Source organism: Coregonus lavaretus (assembly GCF_964263955.1).
Source record: "Coregonus lavaretus genome assembly, contig: HAP1_SCAFFOLD_972, whole genome shotgun sequence".
NCBI lineage: Eukaryota > Metazoa > Chordata > Actinopteri > Salmoniformes > Salmonidae > Coregonus > Coregonus lavaretus.
The window spans coordinates 124581-144145 of record NW_028164706.1 but is presented as its reverse complement, the minus strand read 5'-3'; the positions used below and the strand labels follow the sequence as shown (position 1 = coordinate 144145).

The 19565-nt window shown below is 43.9% G+C and overlaps 1 protein-coding gene across 1 annotated transcript; it reads right to left on the bottom strand.

Annotated features, from left to right (window-relative positions):
- Positions 1 to 3: 3 nt before the first annotated feature.
- hgd (homogentisate 1,2-dioxygenase) lies at positions 4 to 8349 on the bottom strand. The gene is made up of 14 exons (XM_084191772.1): positions 8163 to 8349; positions 6682 to 6753; positions 6488 to 6576; positions 6225 to 6330; positions 6086 to 6145; positions 5874 to 5965; positions 5738 to 5772; positions 5561 to 5640; positions 5113 to 5212; positions 4894 to 5018; positions 1092 to 1196; positions 869 to 995; positions 464 to 645; positions 4 to 373 (listed from the first exon to the last, which is right to left on the bottom strand). The coding sequence occupies exons 1-14, from the start codon at positions 8175 to 8177 to the stop codon at positions 230 to 232; spliced, it is 1332 nt and encodes a 443-aa protein (XP_084047898.1). The 5' UTR covers positions 8178 to 8349; the 3' UTR covers positions 4 to 229.
- Between the last annotated feature and the right edge of the window lie 11216 nt (positions 8350 to 19565).

Sequence of the window (19565 nt, the reverse complement as noted above, 5' to 3'; positions counted from 1 at the left end):
TAATAAGTCTTCCAGGGGATTTTTATTCATTCACTTTTGTCCAGTACATGTTTTTTTTTTATCAATGAACTGGTCAGTCAAAAAAAACAAGCATGGACCAATTAGAATGTATTGAGCCACGGTATAGTATATTACACCGAAGAGGTCCAGGATGTTGACTTCGTGGGCCTTTGCGCCATGCCTTGAAAGTGATCTAGGGGAAGCAATGACTGTGTTCTGACTCTCTGCTCTACTGTTTGCTCGGTCTCCAGTTGGGGTCGAAGTGTTTGCGGAGCGGCTCCCAGCACTGGTAGTAGTTCTTATCCAGTCTCTTACACGTCTCAAGGCCCCACTTAGTTACCGCCATGCTGAACGACGACTCAAACATGAAGGCCTGAGAGAGAGGGATGTTACTTCACGGCTCACTCTGATATTTGCAGTTGTTTTTATATAATTTCATCACGTGTGTGCTCCCATATGTTACCATGGTCCCCTCGGCCACCCTCTCTGGTTTGAGGGGAGCGGTGCTGCTCTTCTCGAAGCAGTCTCTGTCAGGGCCATGAGGGGTCATCATGCTGTGGAGACTGCCCCCTCCTGGCTGGAAGCCCTCCTCCTTGGCCTCATAGTGGCCCTTGATCAGCCCCATGAACTCACTCATACAGTTCCCTGGAACACAGACAGGGGGAGCTCTGACACAACACACACAGGCAGACACACACACACACTACTGCAAAAACACATTACAGAGAGACCCGGGACAGGTTAGGGTAGTCACTAGATGGCCATGCTAGAAAGGACAAAGGTCTCGGTAACATCAGAACTGAAGACGAGCAAGTACTTGAGTTATTTGTTCTTAGGGTAAGGGTTAGAGGTGTGTGTGCTGTCATACTGTGGTAGTAAGGGGGTCTGAAGGTGTGGTCAGCCACTCCCCAGCGCGGGGGGAAGATGACAAAGTCAGCCATGGCAACTCCTGGACGAGTGGACTTGGCCGTCAACACTGTGAAGATGGAAGGATCCTAGTGCACAGATGGAGGAAAGGAAGGGTTAGGGTGTGTGTGTGTGCTTGTGTGTGTGTGCACATGCATGCATTTGTGCGTGTGTGAGGTTCTCACCGCATGATCGAAGGCCACACAGTTGATGACCATGAAGTTCTCCAGGTTGTATTTGTATGGTGTGTAGTTTCCATGCCATGCCACCACATTGAAGGGAGAGAAATCCTGCCATCACACACACAAGAAGAAATTGAATAATGTTCAAATGTATAGTAGGGGTGAGACAGGTGGCAGCACCCCCTGGCCCACCGCACCTGTTCAAATGTATAGTAGGGGTGAGGCAGGTGGCAGCACCCCCTGGCCCACCACACCTGTTCAAATGTATAGTAGGGGTGAGACAGGTGGCAGCACCCCCTGGCCCACCGCACCTGTTCAAATGTATAGTAGGGGTGAGGCAGGTGGCGGCACCCCCTGGCCCACCGCACCTGTTCAAATGTATAGTAGGGGTGAGGCAGGTGGCAGCACCCCCTGGCCCACCGCACCTGTTCAAATGTATAGTAGGGGTGAGGCAGGTGGCAGCACCCCCTGGCCCACTGCACCTTTGAACTTGAGATATAGCCGTACCTCAAGCCAATTTTCATTTTAGGGAAGAGGGCCCTTTGGTATTCAGAATTGAAAAACACGTAGAGCAGCATACAAATAAAAAAGAAAGAACTCAAGAGGATGAGGGCTGATTCTGAACGGTGTTCCTCCTTTCATCCTCTGCTCTTTTTTTCATTCACCCCATTCTTTGTGATCTTCAGCTTCAGGTATTATGCAGTAATTGGTTTCACAATCAAACTTTTCCAAACTTCCAGCGCCCTCGGCTCGGAGAGAGATGGGGGGAGAGGGAGAGAGACGGAGACGGTGTAGAGATATTTCTTCATCTTGATTGTTAAAACCACAGCAATTTTATATAGCAGTGCTTTTCTGATAACTTCACTGTGAAAGAGACATTCAATGGTAGTTCTAAAATCAATATAATTCATTACAGCTAAAGCTGTCTTCAGGACTGACCCATGTACCCTGACACACACGTGCGCAAGCACACATACATTCTCCCACACACACACATATTCTCCAATTCCCACAGACATACACCATAAAAGACACACTAACATACTTGCATACAGTGCAAGCACACACAGAAACACACACATACACAGTCACCAGGGGGTCTGAGTACCCCAAGGCAGGTAATCTCTTGGGCATTACAGTTCCTGTGATAACTCTGCCAGACTCGATTAAAAACAGAGCGCAAGAAAAAAACACACAACACAAACATATTGGCCCAGTCAAGCAAATAATAAGTTAATTTGAGCAATTTCATCTCTCTGCAGGGGGACCAAACAGCAGGACGGGACTGAGGTGGAGATGGAACCTGCCCCCCCCCCCCTCCACTTACAATATGTGTGTCACACACACACACACACACACACACACACACACACACACACACACACACACACACACACACACACACACACTCCCTCCAGTTTCAGGTTAGGTGGGGGGAGAGAAAGTGCAAGATGGAGACGGAGAGAAAGAGAGGGGTGGATGGAGAGGTAGAGCGAGATTAACGAAAGAAAGAGTGGACCGATGTATATCCCATGCATATACCGTGCATTCACAAAGTATTCAGACCCCATAACTTTTTCCACATTTTGTTACATTACAGACTTTTTCTAAAATGGATTAAATTAATGTTTTTCCTCTTTAATCTACACACAATACCCCTTAGTGACAAAGCGAAAACAGATTTTTATAAACATTTGCAAAATCTTTTTTTTTATAATACCTGATTTACACAAGTATTCAGCCCCTTTGCTATGAGACTCGAAATTGAGGTCAGGTGCATCCTGTTTCCATTGATCATCCTTGAGATGTTTCTACAACTTGATTGGAGTCCAACTGTGGTAAATTCAATTGATTGGACATGATTTGGAAAGGCACACACCTGTCTATATAAGGTCCCACAGTTGACAGTGCATGTCAGAGCAAAAACCAAGCCATGAGGGCCTTGGTCAGGGAGGTGACAGAGCTCTAGTTCCTCTGTGGAGATAAGAGAACCTTCCAGAAGGACAACCATCTCTGTAGCAATCCACCAATCAGGCCTTTATGGTAGAGTATCCAGACGGAAGCCACTCCTCAGTAAAAGGCACATGACAGCCCAGTTGGAGTTTGCCAAAAGGCACCTAAAGGACTCTCAGACCATGAGAAATAAGATTCTCTGGTCTGATTAAACCAAGACTGAACTCTTTGGCCTAAATTCCAAGCGTCACGTCTGCAGGAAACCTGGCACCATCCCTACGGTGAAGCATGGTGGTGGCAGCATCATGCTGTGGGGATGTTTTTCAGCGGCAGGGACTGGGAGACTAGTCAGGATCGAGTGGAAAGATGAACGGAGCAAAGTACAGAGATCCTTGATGAAAACCTGCTACACAGTGCTCAGGACCTCAGACTGGGGCGAAGGTTCACCTTCCAACAGGACAATGACCATAAGCACACAGCCAAGACAACGCAGGAGTGGCTACGGGACAAGTCTCTGAATGTCCTTGAGTGGCCCAGCCAGAACCCAGACTTGAACCCGATTTAACATCTCTGGAGAGACCTGAAAATAGCTGTGCAGCGACGCTCCCCATCCAACCTGACAGAGCTTGAGAGGATCTAAATGGGAGAAACTCCCCAAATACAGGTGTGCCAAGCTTGTAGCGTCATACCCAAGACGACTCGAGGCTGTAATCGCTGCCAAAGGTGCTTCAACAAAGTATTGAGTAAAGGGTCAGAATACTTATGTAAATGTGATATCAGTTTTTTATTTGTAATACTTTTTTTTTTTTTATCTAAAAACCTGTTTTTGCTTTGTCATTATTTACATTTACATTTACATTTACGTCAATTAGCAGACGCTCTTATCCAGAGCGACTTACAAATTGGTGCATTCACCTTATAGCCAGTGGGATAACCACTTTACAATGTTTTTTTTTTTTTTTGGGGGGGGGGGTAAGCGGGGGTAGAAGGATTACTTTATCCTATCCCAGGTATTCCTTAAAGAGGTGGGGTTTCAAATGTCTCCGGAAGGTGGTGAGTGACTCCGCTGTCCTGGCGTCGTGAGGGAGCTTGTTCTACCATTGGGGTGCCAGAGCAGCGTGTTCCACCATTGGGGTGGTATTGTGCGTAGATTGATGAGGGAAAAAAATGTTTTAATACATTTTAGAATAAGGCTGTAAGGTAACAATGTGGAAAAAGGTGAAGGGGTCTGAATACTTTCCCAATGCACTGTATCCCCTCTAACACAGGTGTTTCCACAGTTACCTCCCTCACACACACACACAAAGACACACACCCTCTGTCCTCCCCTTCCCTGTCTCTTTAAAATCCCCTCCTGTCAGACAATATGAGTCGATCCAATTACCTGCTCGACAGGATGCTTTCAGAGCGGGGCAGGAAATCATTCCCCGGTAAAATATGCTGAAATTAATACTTAACTCGAGCTAGGTTTTCTCCCCTTCTGAAAGGACAGGTAGGTATCTGGCGGAAACTCCAGGACGCGTTAACTAATTATGATTAAGGCTGGTAAGTAAGCCGAGACGGGAGCCTGCTGATCAGAACAGTCAGGCGTTTTACATTAAATCATCGGGGAGGGCAGTTCAATGTTAACGTGCAGCTAACTGCTAATAGACTTCACTCTAATACTGTGCATCCAGCTATTCTCAGTGTTGGGACGGCTAGATAGCTAAACGCTAACATTAGTGGTGTCTCATGTATATATTACAAGCTACTATCATGAATTATAATGCTGTGTATGGTAATGTCTGTGACAGAACATGTACATATGCACCCAAAGACACACACACACACGCACAGACACACACGTACACACCTGTTGGCTGGAGAACAGTTTGCCCTGATACTTGTTGATGACGGTATAGCCTGTGGCCACCTCACGGTCCTCATACCACGCCACCGGAGTCAGGAAGTCCCTGGGATTGGCCAGTCCGTTGGCCCCTAGGAAGATGATTGGTTCACAAATGTTATGGTGTTGAAAGGTGGGAGGGTCAAGGGGTGTCATGTGGTGGAGGAGGAAAGGTGTCACACGCACCTATGGGTCCCAGGTCGGGAAGCTCAAAGTGGGCTCCGTACACCTCCAACACGTAACCTCTGGTCTCCCCGAACACATCCACACTGAAACGCATCCCTTGCTGCAACACACAAGGGACATACAGATATAGGCGAGGGGACAGGTGAAGGTTGAAAGTTACAGGTGAAGGTTGACAGTTACAGGTGAAGGTTGAAAGTTGCAGGTGAAAGTTGAAAGTTGCAGGTGAAGGTTGACCGTTACAGGTGAAGGTTGAAAGTTGCAGGTGAAGGTTGACAGTTACAGGTGAAGGTTGAAAGTTGCAGGTGAAGCTTGACAGTTACAGGTGAAGAATTGACAGTTACAGGTGAAGGTTGAAAATGACAGGTGTAGGTTAAAAGTTACAGGTGAAGCTTGACAATGAGAGCTGTCAAGATTGACAGGCTTAAGTTCTCTGGTGCTGCCATCTCACCTGGATGACACAGATCTCGTTGGGTTCCACCATCATCCTCCCAAACTCTGTAGTGACCAGAATCTCACCATGCTGGGGCACTGAGAGAGAGTATGGGGGGGGGGGGGGGTACTTACTTACTGCTTATTAACTTAATATGTTTAACTTTACTTTAAAAAATCTGCATATTGGACTGACCAATGAGGAAATCTCCATCTGAATTGTTGAAACACCTGAAAAGCAGAGACCACATAAAAAAGTTGACATGTGGCCCAGAGTTGTAAAGCTCAATTATGGGAGAGATGATGTCAAATCTACACACACACACACTCACCTGTCAACCATGGAGGTGTTGCAGGTGAACATGTGGATGCCGATCCCATTGCGGGACTTGGTGTCTCCTGCTCCACATAGGGTGTGCAGACCCTATGATTGACAGATGGGAGAACCAATCAGACCCAGGACAGATGACAGGCTATGCAGCAGAAACAGCTATTTTCTACCAAGTTAACCAGAGGACTGAGTGATGGAGGGATGATGTTTTACCATCACAAAGTCCACTTTCTTCTCTGAGGATTTGGGGATGGTGAATGGCAGCCATCGGAGCTACGAAAAGGAAACATTAAAAAATGTTTACACTTAATTTCTCTGTTTATCTTCTCTCTCTCTCTTTCTCTCTCTGTACCTGGTTAGGGTCAGGTTCCACTTCGTCCCATTTCTCTGTTAGGTTCCCACAGTGCATTGCAGTGAAGGGCTTGTGGCGGACGGACGGCAGGATACGGTATAACCAGCTGTAGAACCGAGGAAAGAAAGTTACGAAAGAGAGTGTGTTTGTCTGTGTGCATGTGTATGAAAATGTACATGAAATTGCTTTGCTGTACACGTGCAATCTGAGGACCATTGAAAGGAGGATACATTCCTGTCAATCACGATTAAATGACTGGATACCTCCTCTTATTGGTTGCCCGTGGGCAGGTGAAGGCGGAGCCGGAGAGTTGTTCAGCGTAGAGGCCATAGGGGCACACCTGAGGGTTGTTCTGGAGAGACAACAGAACTGAGTTCAACATCCCAGAGGGGGTAACGTGGGTGTGAGGGGTGTTGTTGGATAACAGGTGAGGTGTAGGCCTAGTGTGGAACGTTACCTGTCCTTCAGGTAAGGACCCTGGGCAGCGAGGGTCTTCAGAGGAGAACTCATTCCCAAACCCACTCAGATACTGGAGAAGAGCGAGAGAGACGCTGATACTTTACATCTGGCTTCAGTATCGGATTATATTATGACATCATCATGTCTATGTTGCTTTTGATTCGATTGGTTCGATTGTTGTTTAGTCCTTATACACTGAACAAAAATATAAATGCAACATGCAGTTCATATAAGGAAATCAATCAATTGAAATAAAATCATTAGGCCCCTATTCTATGGATTTCACATGACTGGGAATAAAGATATGCATCTGTTGGTCACAGATACCTTTTTTTAAAAAGGTAGGTGTTTGGATCAGAAAACCAGTCAGTATCTGGTGTGACTACCATTTGGCTCATGCAGCGCAACACATCTCCTTCGCATAGAGTTGATCAGGCTGTTGATTGTTGCCTGTGGAATGTTGTCCCACTCCTCTTCAATGGCTGTGCAAAGTTGCTGGATATTGGCGGGAACTGGAGCACGCTGTCATACCTGTCTATCCAGAGCATCCCAAACATGCTCAATGGGTGACATGTCTGGTGAGTATGCAGGCCATGGAAGAACTGGGACATTTTCAGCTTCCAGGAATTGTGTACAGATCCTTGCGACATGGGGCCATGTATCATGTTTATGGAACATTTCTGGGATCTTTTATTTCAGCTCATGAAACATGTGACCAACATTTTACATAAAATGTTGCGTTTATAATTTTGCTCAGTGTACTTGTGTCATCTGTTTGCATACTTGGCACACAATGCAAACCTACGTGACTTTTCTGATGTTGCCATGCAACACCACAGCAGCACGACCCCTTTTACTCTCTTTCTCCTCTCACAGTAGCCTACGCTCAGAACGCACGCACAAACCAAAGAAATGGTGCTGAGTCATCGCGGGTCTGCAAAAGCGTACGGGTCTTTTTCCAGTAATGCGCACGCTCACGTGATTACATTCCTTGCAGTGTAGTTTACTTAGTGTGGATGAAGGATGCCCAAATTCTCAATAAACGACAGTGGCTGAATGAAACACGAGTGGCACAAAGGCTGTCAACTGATTAAAGTGTTAACCGTGATCAGAACTCTGCGTTCCACAAGCGGCTCGGGCGCATCTGGGCAGCTGCTGAATCCAGCGCGCTGATTGGACATAAGGGAACTCCCCTTCAGCGCACCGCTTGACTGCTGCAGTAGGCTCCAGATTTATAAAACACAGTTTAGTCTTACATTGCATATCATAAGATTTCGGACATTTGTTGATGCGATTGATAGCTCTGTGACATAACGTATAACATTCTTAATGCTTCTCGTTCCCATATGTCAGCATTTCCTATTTTAAATTAAGAACAATTTATGAAAAATAACAGCCCTCTGCAAAAATATAACCTGAACTTTGATTCATCATACATGGAGGTAATTTATACTGAAGTTATTCCTCCTTAGTTCTTACCTTGAGCCCAGCCATTGTGCTTCCTTATGAAACTTTCCAACTGAAGAAAATACGTTTTCAATGTCCAACAGGCTGGTTAAAACGTAACTATTTCTCTCCAGTGCCTCAGTCTGCGATCCCTAACCAATATGCCACACAACCCCCACGTCCCGAGATGGAGAGAGTGAAAAAAAGAGGAGAGGGGAGGGCTGGATTTATGCTCTTTCTCAATATGGCTTTAATTAAGACCAGGCCGATCCGTGACGTATGGGGGGTGGAGGTTCTCTCTGGGAGAAAGGGGTGGATATGCATAGAAAAATAGAGGCTGAGGTCGGGTGGCCCAAAAGTGAGCAAACAAGGACCCAAGCCAAAGCAAATACAACCCCAAGCCACCTTTTAGATACAACATGGGTCCAATGGCCATGACGCGTCAAGTTTGACCTTCCATCAACATTGACAGCTATGGATGCACTGCGCTGATGGTGAAGCCCCAAGAAATAGAATGAATAGTGATGCACAACAGCGCACTGAAACCATAGAGATCTTATTCAATTACCATTCTATTTCCCAATTCTATGACTAAAACCAATGAGATGATGACTCCATTACTTAGCTGGCCATGTTGGAAAGGACAATTGCAGCAATATAGTTAGGCCTGTTGAGCATTTGGTATACTTAAGCAATAAGGCCCAAGGGGGTGTGGTTTATGGCCAGTATACCACGGCTAAGGGCTGTTTGTACACAAGATGCAATGCAGAGTGCCTGGATATATATTGGTCATATACCACAAACCCCCGAGGTGCCTTATTGCTATTATAAACTGATTACCAATGTAATTAGAGCAGTAAAAATAAACGTTTTGTCATACCCGTGGTATACAGTGTGATATACCACGGCTGTCAGCCAATCAACATTCAGTGCTCAAACCATCCAGTTTATAAAGGCCTATGAATGATTGAGCTTGGCATAGGACCTAATCTATGAATCAGACGTATAGGCCTATATCATTGTGGATAGAATCGAAAGGGACAACCAATCTGTGGGATAGAGATTAAGAAATTATTTCTTATTTGTTTTATCTGCTTTGATCTGCTTTAAACCACATCTATTTTTTTTATTCAGAATAAAATTAAATGAATATTAAACATTTAATCGAATTTTCATCTGAACACCATACAATACAGAACAAAGGACGAATAATATATACACTATAGGCCAAATTTATTCAGTTCATTTTGTCAAAAGGAGAGGACCAAACTGGGCGCACCTAATGTCCCAGCAGTATCAAAAATAATCAATTTCCTTTCTCATTCTTCCTCCCAATTCCCTCTCTTCTGTATTTCTTTTCTTTTAGGGAGGTGTTGGGCTAAGGTAAATTATGGCAATTCTCATAGCGAGGAGCAAATAAACTCGTCCCGACAGAAGTAACTGTGGCAGTCAGGGTGCTGCATTGCAGACGAGAAAGCCCAATGGCGAAAAATATCGCGAGCCTGTGTGCGGAAATTGATCTTCTCCTTGGAATGAGAAAGAAATAAGTGATTTTAATATCGCCTCCGAGTTTGATGATAGAATTCTAGAGTATTTGTCCCCTCTCCGGGTAGTGTTTTAGGAGGGGCTGAAAGACTGAAGAATGGAGGAAAGTAACCAATTGCATCCGCAGTTGTATCTATGCATGAGTAAGTGGGTAGTAAATGATTTGTTCTTAGTGGCCTGCTGGACTCAATAGCCTGATGGAAAATGGCATGTATATCTTAACTCACCTGCTACAAACCCCAATCCACCCACCCAGCACACATCCAGTGTAAGGACCAGTCTGCATTTGAACCTGCATGGTTGAAACAGTGAAAATATTGAAACACATTATTGAAACACATTTCCTTGTTGTCTGTCACCGTTATATGGCGTAAATCGCTCTGGATAAGAGTGTCTGCTAAATGACTAAAATGTCAACGTAAAATACAAAATGTGATCACTACAAAACAATTGTGTTGAGAGAAGGCCTTGCCATAGGCTATACCAAAGACAGGATCTCTTCTATTCTGTATGCAGAAAACATCCACAGCTGTACACACACACACAAACACACAACACAATACACCAATCCACAAATATCTTCTGATGTATATAATTGGTAAATCCGCGGATTAACCAGCAGCACGAGTTGTCCATTGTACACACACACACACACACACACACACACACACACACACACACACACACACACACACAGCCACACCCTGCAGCTCCACTTAACGCTGATTAGATTTGCAAGGACATCCAGAATACCCTCTCTGTCTCTCCTGCTCTGAAATGAAATCATCTCTCTCTCTCTCTCTCTCTCTCTCTCTCTCTCTCTCTCTCTCTCTCTCTCTCTCTCTCTCTCTCTCTCTCTCTCTCTCTCTCTCTCTCTCTCTCTCTCTCTCTCTCTCTCTCTCTCTCTCTCTCTCTCTCTCTCTCTCTCTCTCAATTCAATTCAATTCAATTCAATTTGCTTTATTGGCATGACGTAGGTAGCTTAGTGGTTAAGAGCGTAGTGCCAGTAACCGAAAGGTCGCTGGTTCTAATCCCCGAGCCGACTAGGTGAAAAATCTGTCGATGTGCCCTTGAGCAAGGCACTTAACCCTAATTGCTCATGTAAATCGCTCTGGATAAGAGCGTCTGCTAAATGACTAAAATGTAAATGACGTAACAATGTACATATTGCCAAAGCTTACTTTGGATATTTACACTATCAAATCAAATCAAATCAAATTGTATTGGCCACATGCGCCGAATACAACAGGTGCAGACATTACAGTGAAATGCTTACTTACAGCCCTTAACCAACAGTGCATTTATTTTTATTTATTTTTAATAAAAAAGTAGAATAAAACAAAAAAGTGTTGAGAAAAAAAGAGCAGAAGTAAAATAAAATAACAGTAGGGAGGCTATATATACAGGGGGGTACCGGTGCAGAGTCAATGTGCGGGGGCACCGGCTAGTTGAGGTAGTTGAAGTAATATGTACATGTGAGTAGAGTTAAAGTGACTATGCATAAATAATTAACAGAGTAGCAGCAGCATAAATGGGGGGGGGGGGGCAGTGCAAATAGTCCGGGTTGCCATGATTAGCTGTTTAGGAGTCTTATGGCTTGGGGGTAGAAGAAGCTGTTGAGAAGTCTTTTGGACCTAGACTTGGCACTCCGGTACCTCTTAATTAACATAATTAAAATAATAATAATCAATATTGTCAACGGGACAACAGTAACAACAATAACCATTAAACAATAACAATGTAGAGGACATGTGCAGGTTGGTTGGTCTGTCAGACACTGTCACTGATCTTATGGCAGGCAGCATTGTAGTGCGTTGCCAACCCACAGCTCTCTGCGTCCTCCCCCAACAGGACAGGTAGCCTATCCTCATCAGAGAGGTCTTTTAAACCTTGAAAAACAGTTTCAAATTTGGGGAAATGACACTCTCTAATTGTTTTATATTTTTGACATTTTGTCAGGAAATGCAGCTCTGTCTCAGGTTCTGCTGTGGTGCAGTGGTTGCACAGCCTTTCCTCTACAGGGAGCCAGGTTTTCCTGTGTCTACCCTTCTCAATGGCAAGGCTGTGCTCACTAAGCCTGTACTTTGTCAAGGTTTTTCTAAGGTTTTGATCAGTAACAATGGTAAAATCGTTAGCCATGGCGTACTGTCGATTTAGGGCCAGAAAGCACTGCATTTTACTTTGTGCTTGTGCTTGTGTTTCCCAATAAGCAATGTAGTTTTGTTTTGACTGTGTTGTAATTTGGTTTATTCTGATTGATTGGATGTTCTGGTCCTGAGGCTTCAGTGTGTTAGTAGAACAGGTTTGTGAACTCAGCCCCAGGACCAGCTGGATGAGGGGACTCTTTTCTTTGCTCAGCTCTTGGCATTGCAGGGCTTGGTAATGATATGAGAGAGGGTCACTGTATTTGAGATGTTTCTAAAACTTAATTGCTCTTTTTTGAGTTTTTGTTATTAGTGGATATTGGCCTAATTCTGCCCTGCATGTATTGTTTGTAGTCTGGACATGTAGGTAAATCTTACAGAACTCTGCATGCAGGGTTTCAATGGGATGTTTGTCCCATTTGGTGAAATCTTGTTTTGCAAGTGGACCCCACACCTCGCTGCCATAAAGTGCAATTGGTTCAATGACACATTCAATTAGTTTTAGCCAAATTTTAATAGGTATTTCAATTTCAATTTGTTTTTTAATGGCGTAGAATGCCCTGCGTGCTTTCTTTCTCAGTTCATTCACTGCATCATTAAGGTGTCCAGTTGAGCTTATTTTTAAACCTAAGTAATTGTAGTGTGTTCAGTACTCTATATATTTTGTACCAATTGAGAACTTTGGTCTAATTCCCTGAAATCTTAATCTTCTCTGGAAAATCATTATTTTAGTCTTTTTGGGGTTTACTGCCAGGGCCCAGGTCTGGCAGTACTGCTCTAGCAGATCCATGTGCTGTGGGTGACAGCAGGCACAGGTCATCTGCGAAGAGCAGGCATTTAACCTCTGAATTGTGGAGACTAACACCAGGGGCTGGTGATTTTTCTAGAATAGTGGCCAATTCGTTGATGTAAATATTGAGGGCTCAGATTGCAACCCTGGTGAAGACCCCGCCCCTGGTTAAAGAATTCTGTTATTTTCTTGCCAATTATGATGCTGCTCCTATTGCCAGTATACATTGATTTAATTATGTCATATGTTTTACCCCCTACACCACTTTCAATAACTTTGTAGAACAGTCCTGTGTGCCAAATAGAATCAAATGCTTTTTGGGAGTCAATAAAGCAAGGGTACATTTTGGTATTATTTTGGTGGACATGTTTATCTATCAGGGTGTGTAGAGTGTAAATATGATAGTCATACGATGTTTTGGTATAAATCCAATTTGGCTTTTACCCAATACATTGTGCTTACTAAGGAAGTTTAGAACTCTTACATTTATAATACTACGGAAAACCTTCCCCAGGTTACTGTTCACACAAATGCCTCTGTAATTGTTAGGGTCAAATTTGTCTCCATTCTTAAAGATTGGGGTTATGAGTCCTTGATTCCAGATGTCAGGGAAATAACCTACACGCAGGATCAAATTAAACAGTTTTAATATATTGACATTTTGCACGAGTGAATTTGAGCATGTCATTTAGGATGCCATCAGGTCTGCATGCTTTTTTTTTTTTTATTTGAGGGCCTGAAGTTTCTTATAGAGCTCCTGGTCAGTAATTGGGGCGTCCAGTGGATTTTGATTGTCCTTTATAGCTTTTTCTAATCCATTCAACTTCTCATGAATTTGGCATTGTTCTGCGTTTGTGTCAATTTGAACGGTGTTGTAGATTGTTTTAAAATGGGTTGTCCATATGTCACCATTTTGTATCGCTAATTTCTCTTGTTTTGATTTTGCCAGAAGTTGTTTGTGTTTCTGGACCCCTCAATCAGTGTCAGCTGCTTTCTGTTGTACTGTGCTTTCTTAGTTCTGAGTGGATGTTTATATAGTTTTAAAGTCTCACAGTAATGAAGGCGTAATTCACCATTATTTGGGTCACTGTGCTTTTGGTTTGATAGTGTTCTAAGTTTTTTCCTTATAATTTTACAATCTGCATCAAACCAGTTGTCATCTGTGGTCTTTTTTGTTTTACATTTCAGTTGTGCTTCTGTTGCCGTTTGCCTGAATATATAGTTGATGTTTTTTACTGCTAGATTGATGCCTTCTTTACTGTGAGTGAATGTGGTATCCAGAAAGTTATCTAAGAGTGTTTGGATATTTTGGTTACTGGTTGCTTTCTGGTATTCTTCTGTGCTATTTTGGGCCCATCTGTATGAATTTCTTATGTTGTACAGCTTACTGGGCTGTGAATGTGTGGTTGTTTCCATGTCTGTTCTTTTGAGGAACAACGCAATTTGGCTGTGATCAGATAGAGGTGTTAGTGGCTTGACGGTGAATGAGCTGAGAAAGAAAGGGTCAATGTCTGTAATCATATAGTCTACTGTGCTGTGGCCAAGAGGTGAGCTTTAATGAACCAATGTAATGAAACAGGCAGGGAGCAGGTCTCGAACCCTCAACCTTCTAGCCCGAAGTCCAGCGCGCCATCGACTGTGACGCATGCTCCCGTGGCAGAGTCGATATCCGCGCTTATAAACCCAGGGTCGTTACACAACTCTCTCCTTTCAAAGTGCAAGCAGGTCTCGAACCCTCAACCTTCTAGCCCGAAGACCAGCGCGCCCTCGACTGTGCCCCAAAAGCATTCTCTCTCTCTGAGTTGAGTCTACTCCACTAATGTTATGCAAATGGTTTAATATGAAGATAAAGACTGTTGCCGTGCGTTACTCTCCTGGTTCATGCCCTCAGGTTTCCACAACGATAGTTCTAACGAGCAGCGAATTATTCAGGAGTCATTAAACGGTGCCCTCTCTGAGACACCCACACACACTTAAAAGCACCTCTACCCTGCGATGGCCATTACAGCTCCTTACACACACACACACACACACACACACACACACACACACTCTACAGACGCCTTTTAGCACCGGCTCCCAGTTTCTAACACATCACAGTGTCACAGTATCGAAAATTACACTCTCCACACACAGAGAAAATTGCTTTGGAATTGCTTGGTTGTAAAGATGTGCTTGAAAAAAAGACAAGTAATGCAACAAAAACACAACCGACTTTAGTGCTCTGTGGACAACTTGTGCTGCTGGTTAATCAGTGGATTTACCAATTATTTCTATCAGAAGATCTTTGTGGATTGGTACAGTATGTTGTATGTTGTGTGGGTGTTGTGTCCGTGAGTGTGGGGGTGTACAGTTGAAGTCGGAAGTTTACATACACTTAGGTTGGAGGCATTAAAACTCATTTTTCAATTGTGAAAAACTGAGTTTAAATGTATTTGGCTAAGGTGTATGTGAACTTCCGACTTCAACAGTACATTAAACTCAGTTTTTCACAATTCCTGACATTTAATCCTAGTAAAAAGTCCCTGTCTTAGGTCAGTTAGGATCACCACTTTATTTTAAGAATGTGAAATGTCAGAATAATAGTAGAGAGAATGATTTATTTCAGCTTTTATTTCTTTCATCACTTTCCCAGTGGGTCAGAAGTTTACATACACTCAATTAGTATTTGGTAGCATTGCCTTTAAATTGTTTAACTTGGGTCAAACGTTTTGGGTAGCCTTCCACAAGCTTCCCACAATAAGTTGGGTGAATTGTGGCCCATTCCTCCTGACAGAGCTGGTGTAACGGAGTCAGGTTTTTAGGCCTCCTTGCTCGCACACATTTTCTATAGGATTGAGGTCAGGGCTTTGTGATGGCCACTCCAATACGTTGACTTTGTTGTCCTTAAGCCATTTTGCCACAACTTTGGAAGTATGTTTGGGGTCATTGTCCATTTGGAAGACCCATTTGCGACCAAGCTTTAACTTCCTGACTGATGTCTTGAGATGTTGCTTCAATATATCCACATAATTTCCCTTCCTCATGATGCCATCTATTTTGTGAAGTGCACCAGATCCTCCTGCAGCAAAGCACCCCCACAGCATGATGCTGCCACCCCCGTGCTTCACGGTTGGGATGGTGTTCTTCGGCTTGCAAGCAACCCCCTTTTTCCTCCAAACATAACGATGGTCATTATTGCCAAACAGTTCTATTTTTGTTTCATCAGACCAGAGGACATTTCTCCAAAAAGTACGATCTTTGTCCCCATGTGCAGTTGCAAACCGTAGTCTGGCTTTTTTATGGCGGTTTTGGAGCAGTGGCTTCTTCCTTGCTGAACGGCCTTACAGGTTATGTCGATATAGGACTCGTTTTACTGTGGATATAGATACTTTTGTACCGGTTTCCTCCAGCATCTTCAGAAGGTCCTTTGCTGTTGTTCTTGGATTGATTTTCACTTTTCGCACCAAAGTACGTTCATCTCTGGGAGACAGAACACGTCTCCTTCCTGAGCGGTATGACAGCTGCGTGGTCCCATGGTGTTTATACTTGCGTACTATTGTTAGTACAGATGAACGTGGTACCTTCAGGTGTTTGGAAACTGCTCCCAAGGATGAACCAGACTTGTGGAGGTCAACAATTCTTTTTCTGAGGTCTTGGCTGATTTCTTTAGATTTTCCCATGATGTCAGGCAAAGAGGCACTGAGTTTGAAGGTAGGCCTTGAGATACATCCACAGGTACACCTCCAATTGACTCAAATGATGTCAATTAGCCTATCAGAAGCTTCTAAAGCCATGACATCATTTCCTGGAATTTTCCAAGCTGTTTAAAGGCACAGTCAACTTAGTGTATGTAAACTTCTGACCCACTGGAATTGTGATACAGTGAATTATAAGTCAAATAATCTGTCTGTAAACAATTGTTGGAAAAAGGACTTGTGTCATGCACAAAGTAGATGTCCTAACCGACTTGCCAAAACTATAATTTGTTAACAAGAAATTTGTGGAGTGGTTGAAAAACAAGTTTTAATGACTCCAACCTAAGTGTACTTAAACTTCTGACTTCCAACTGTAGGTAGAGTTAAAGTGACTATGTATAGATAATAAACAGAGAGTAGCAGCAGCGTAAAGGGGGGGGGGAATGCATATAGTCCGGGTAGCCATTTGATTAGCTGTTCAGGGGTCTTATGGCTTGGGGGTAGAAGCTGTTAAGAAGCCTTTTGGACCTAGACTTGGTGCTCCGGTAACGCTTGCCATGCAGTAGCAGAGAGAACAGTCTATGACTAGGGTGGCTGGAGTCTTTGAACATTTTTAGGGGCTTCCTCTGACACCGCTTGGTATAGAGGTCCTGGATGGCAGGAAGCTTGGCCCCAGTGATGTACTGGGCTGTACGCACTACCCTTTGTAGTGCCTTGTGGTCGGAGGCCGAGCAGTTGCCATACCAGGCAGTGATGCAACCAGTCAGAATGCTCTCAATGGTGCAGCTGTAGAACTTTTTGAGGATCTGAGGACCCATGCCAAATCTTTTCAGTCTCCTGAGGGGGAATAGGCTTTGTCGTGCCCTCTTCACAACTTGGTGTGTTTGAACCATGATAGTTTGTTGGTGATGTGGACACCAAGGAACTTGAAGCTCTCAACCTGCTCCACTACAGCCCCGTCGATGAGAATTGGGGCGTGCTCAGTCCTCTTTTATCTGTAGTCCACAATCATCTCCTTTGTCTTGATCACATTGAGGGAGAGGTTGTTATCCTGGCACCACACGGCCAGGTCTCTGACCTCCTCCCTATAGGCTGTCTCATCGTTGTCGGTGATCAGGCCTACCACTGTTGTGTCGTCGGCAAACTTAATGATGGTGTTGGAGTCGTGCCTGGCCATGCAGTCATGGGAGTACAGAAGGGGACTGAGCACGCACCCCTGAGGGGCCCCTGTGTTGAGGATCAGCGTGGCAGATGTGTTGTTACCTACCTTGTTTTTTTGTTTTTTTTTACTAACGACATGCCACTGGCTTTGAGTAAAGCGGATGACTCAACACTATACACGTCAGCTACTACAGCAACTGAAATAACTGCAACACTTAACAAAGAGTTGCAGTTAGTTTCGGAATGGGTGGCAAGGAATAAGTTAGTCCTGAATATTTCCAAAACTAAAAGTATTGTATTTGGGTCAAATCATTCACTAAACCCTAAACCTCAACTACATCTTGTAATGAATTGTGGAAATTGAGCAAGTTGAGGTGACTAAACTGCTTGGAGTAACCCTGGATTGTAGACTGTCATGGTCAAAGCATATTGATACAACAGTAGCTAAGATGGGGAGAAGTATGTCCATAATTAAGCGCTGCTCTGCCTTCTTAACAACACTATCAACAAGGCAGGTCCTACAGGCCCTAGTTTTGTCGTACCTAGACTACTGTTCAGTAGTGTGGTCAGGTGCCACAAAGAGGGACTTGGGAAAACTGCAGTTGGCTCAGAACAGGGCAGCATGGCTGGCCCTTAAAAGTACACGTAGAGATAACATTAATGACATGCATGTCAGTCTCTCCTGGCTCAGAGTGGAAGACTTCATCACTGCTTGTTTTTGTGAGAGGTGTCGACGAGCTGAATGTACCGAGCTGTCTGTTTGGAATACTGGGACACAGCTCGGACACCCATGCATACGCCACAAGACATGCCACCAGAGGTCTCTTCACAGTCCCCAAGTCCAGAACGGACTATGGGAGGCGCACGGTACTACATAGAGCCATGACTACATGGAACTCTATTCCACATCAGGTAACTGATGCAAGCAGTAGAATCAGATATAAAAAAAACAGGTAAAAATACACCTTGTGGAACAGCGGGGACTGTGAAGAGACACACACACAGGTACATACACACATACATATAGACACTCACTCTACACACACATATACATGGATGTTGTATTGCAAATATGTGATAGTGGAGTAGTGGCCTGACGGAACACACTAAATGTATTGGGTAAAGTGTTATGAAATATAATGTAATGTAATATTTTAAATTGTATATAACTGCCTTAATGTTGCAGAACCCCAGGAAGAGTAGCTGCTGCCTTGGCAGCAGCTAATGGGGTTCCTTAATAAACACAAATACAAATACCTTTACCACCTGGGGGCAGCCCGTCAAGACGTCCAGGATCTTAGCGATGAGCTTTGAGGGCACTATGGTGTTGAACGCTGAGCTGTAGTCAATGAATAGCATTCTCACGTAGGTGTTCCTTTTGTCCAACTGGAACGAATTGCAAAAATCTCTGAAGCTGGAGACTCTTATGTCCCTCACTAACTTTAAGCATCAGTTGTCAGAGCACCTTACCGATCACTGCACCTGTACACAGCCCATCTGAAATTAGCCCACCCAACTACCTCATCCCCATATTGTTATTTATTTTGCTCATTTGCACCCCAGTATCTCTATTTGCACATCATCTCTTGCACATCTATCATTCCAGTGTTAATACTAATTGTAATGATTTTGCACTATGGCCTATTTATTGCCTTACCTCCATAACTTGCTACATTTGCACACACTGTATATATATTTTCAGTTGTATTTTTGACTTTATGTTTTGTTTTACCCCATATGTAACTCTGTGTTGTTGTTTTTATCGCACTGCTTTGCTTTATCTTGGCCAGGTCGCAGTTGTAAATGAGAACTTGTTCTCAACTGGCTTACCTGGTTAAATAAAGGTGAAATAACAAATACAATTTAAAAAAGGGTAGTGTCGAGACCAATAGAGATTGCATCATCTGTGGATCTTTTGGGGCGATATGAAATTGGAGTGGGTCTAAGGTTTCTGGGATAACGGTGTTGATGTGAGCCATGATCAGCCTTTCAAAGCACTTCATGGCTACAGACGTGAGTGATACGGGTCGGTAGTCATTTAGGCAGGTTACCTTAGTGTTCTTGGGCACAGTCACGCCCCCAGGGATCCTCCAGGAACCTGTTTCTACATTGAACCGTT

Bases quoted from the DNA above. Each gene is read 5' to 3' on its own strand.
- hgd (XM_084191772.1), bottom strand. The intron at 6,331-6,487 runs GTATCCAGTCAT...TCGGTTCTACAG, and splicing joins CGGGCAACCAATAAGAGGAG to CTGGTTATACCGTATCCTGC. The intron at 6,146-6,224 runs GTACAGAGAGAG...TCCTTTTCGTAG, and splicing joins TGGAACCTGACCCTAACCAG to CTCCGATGGCTGCCATTCAC.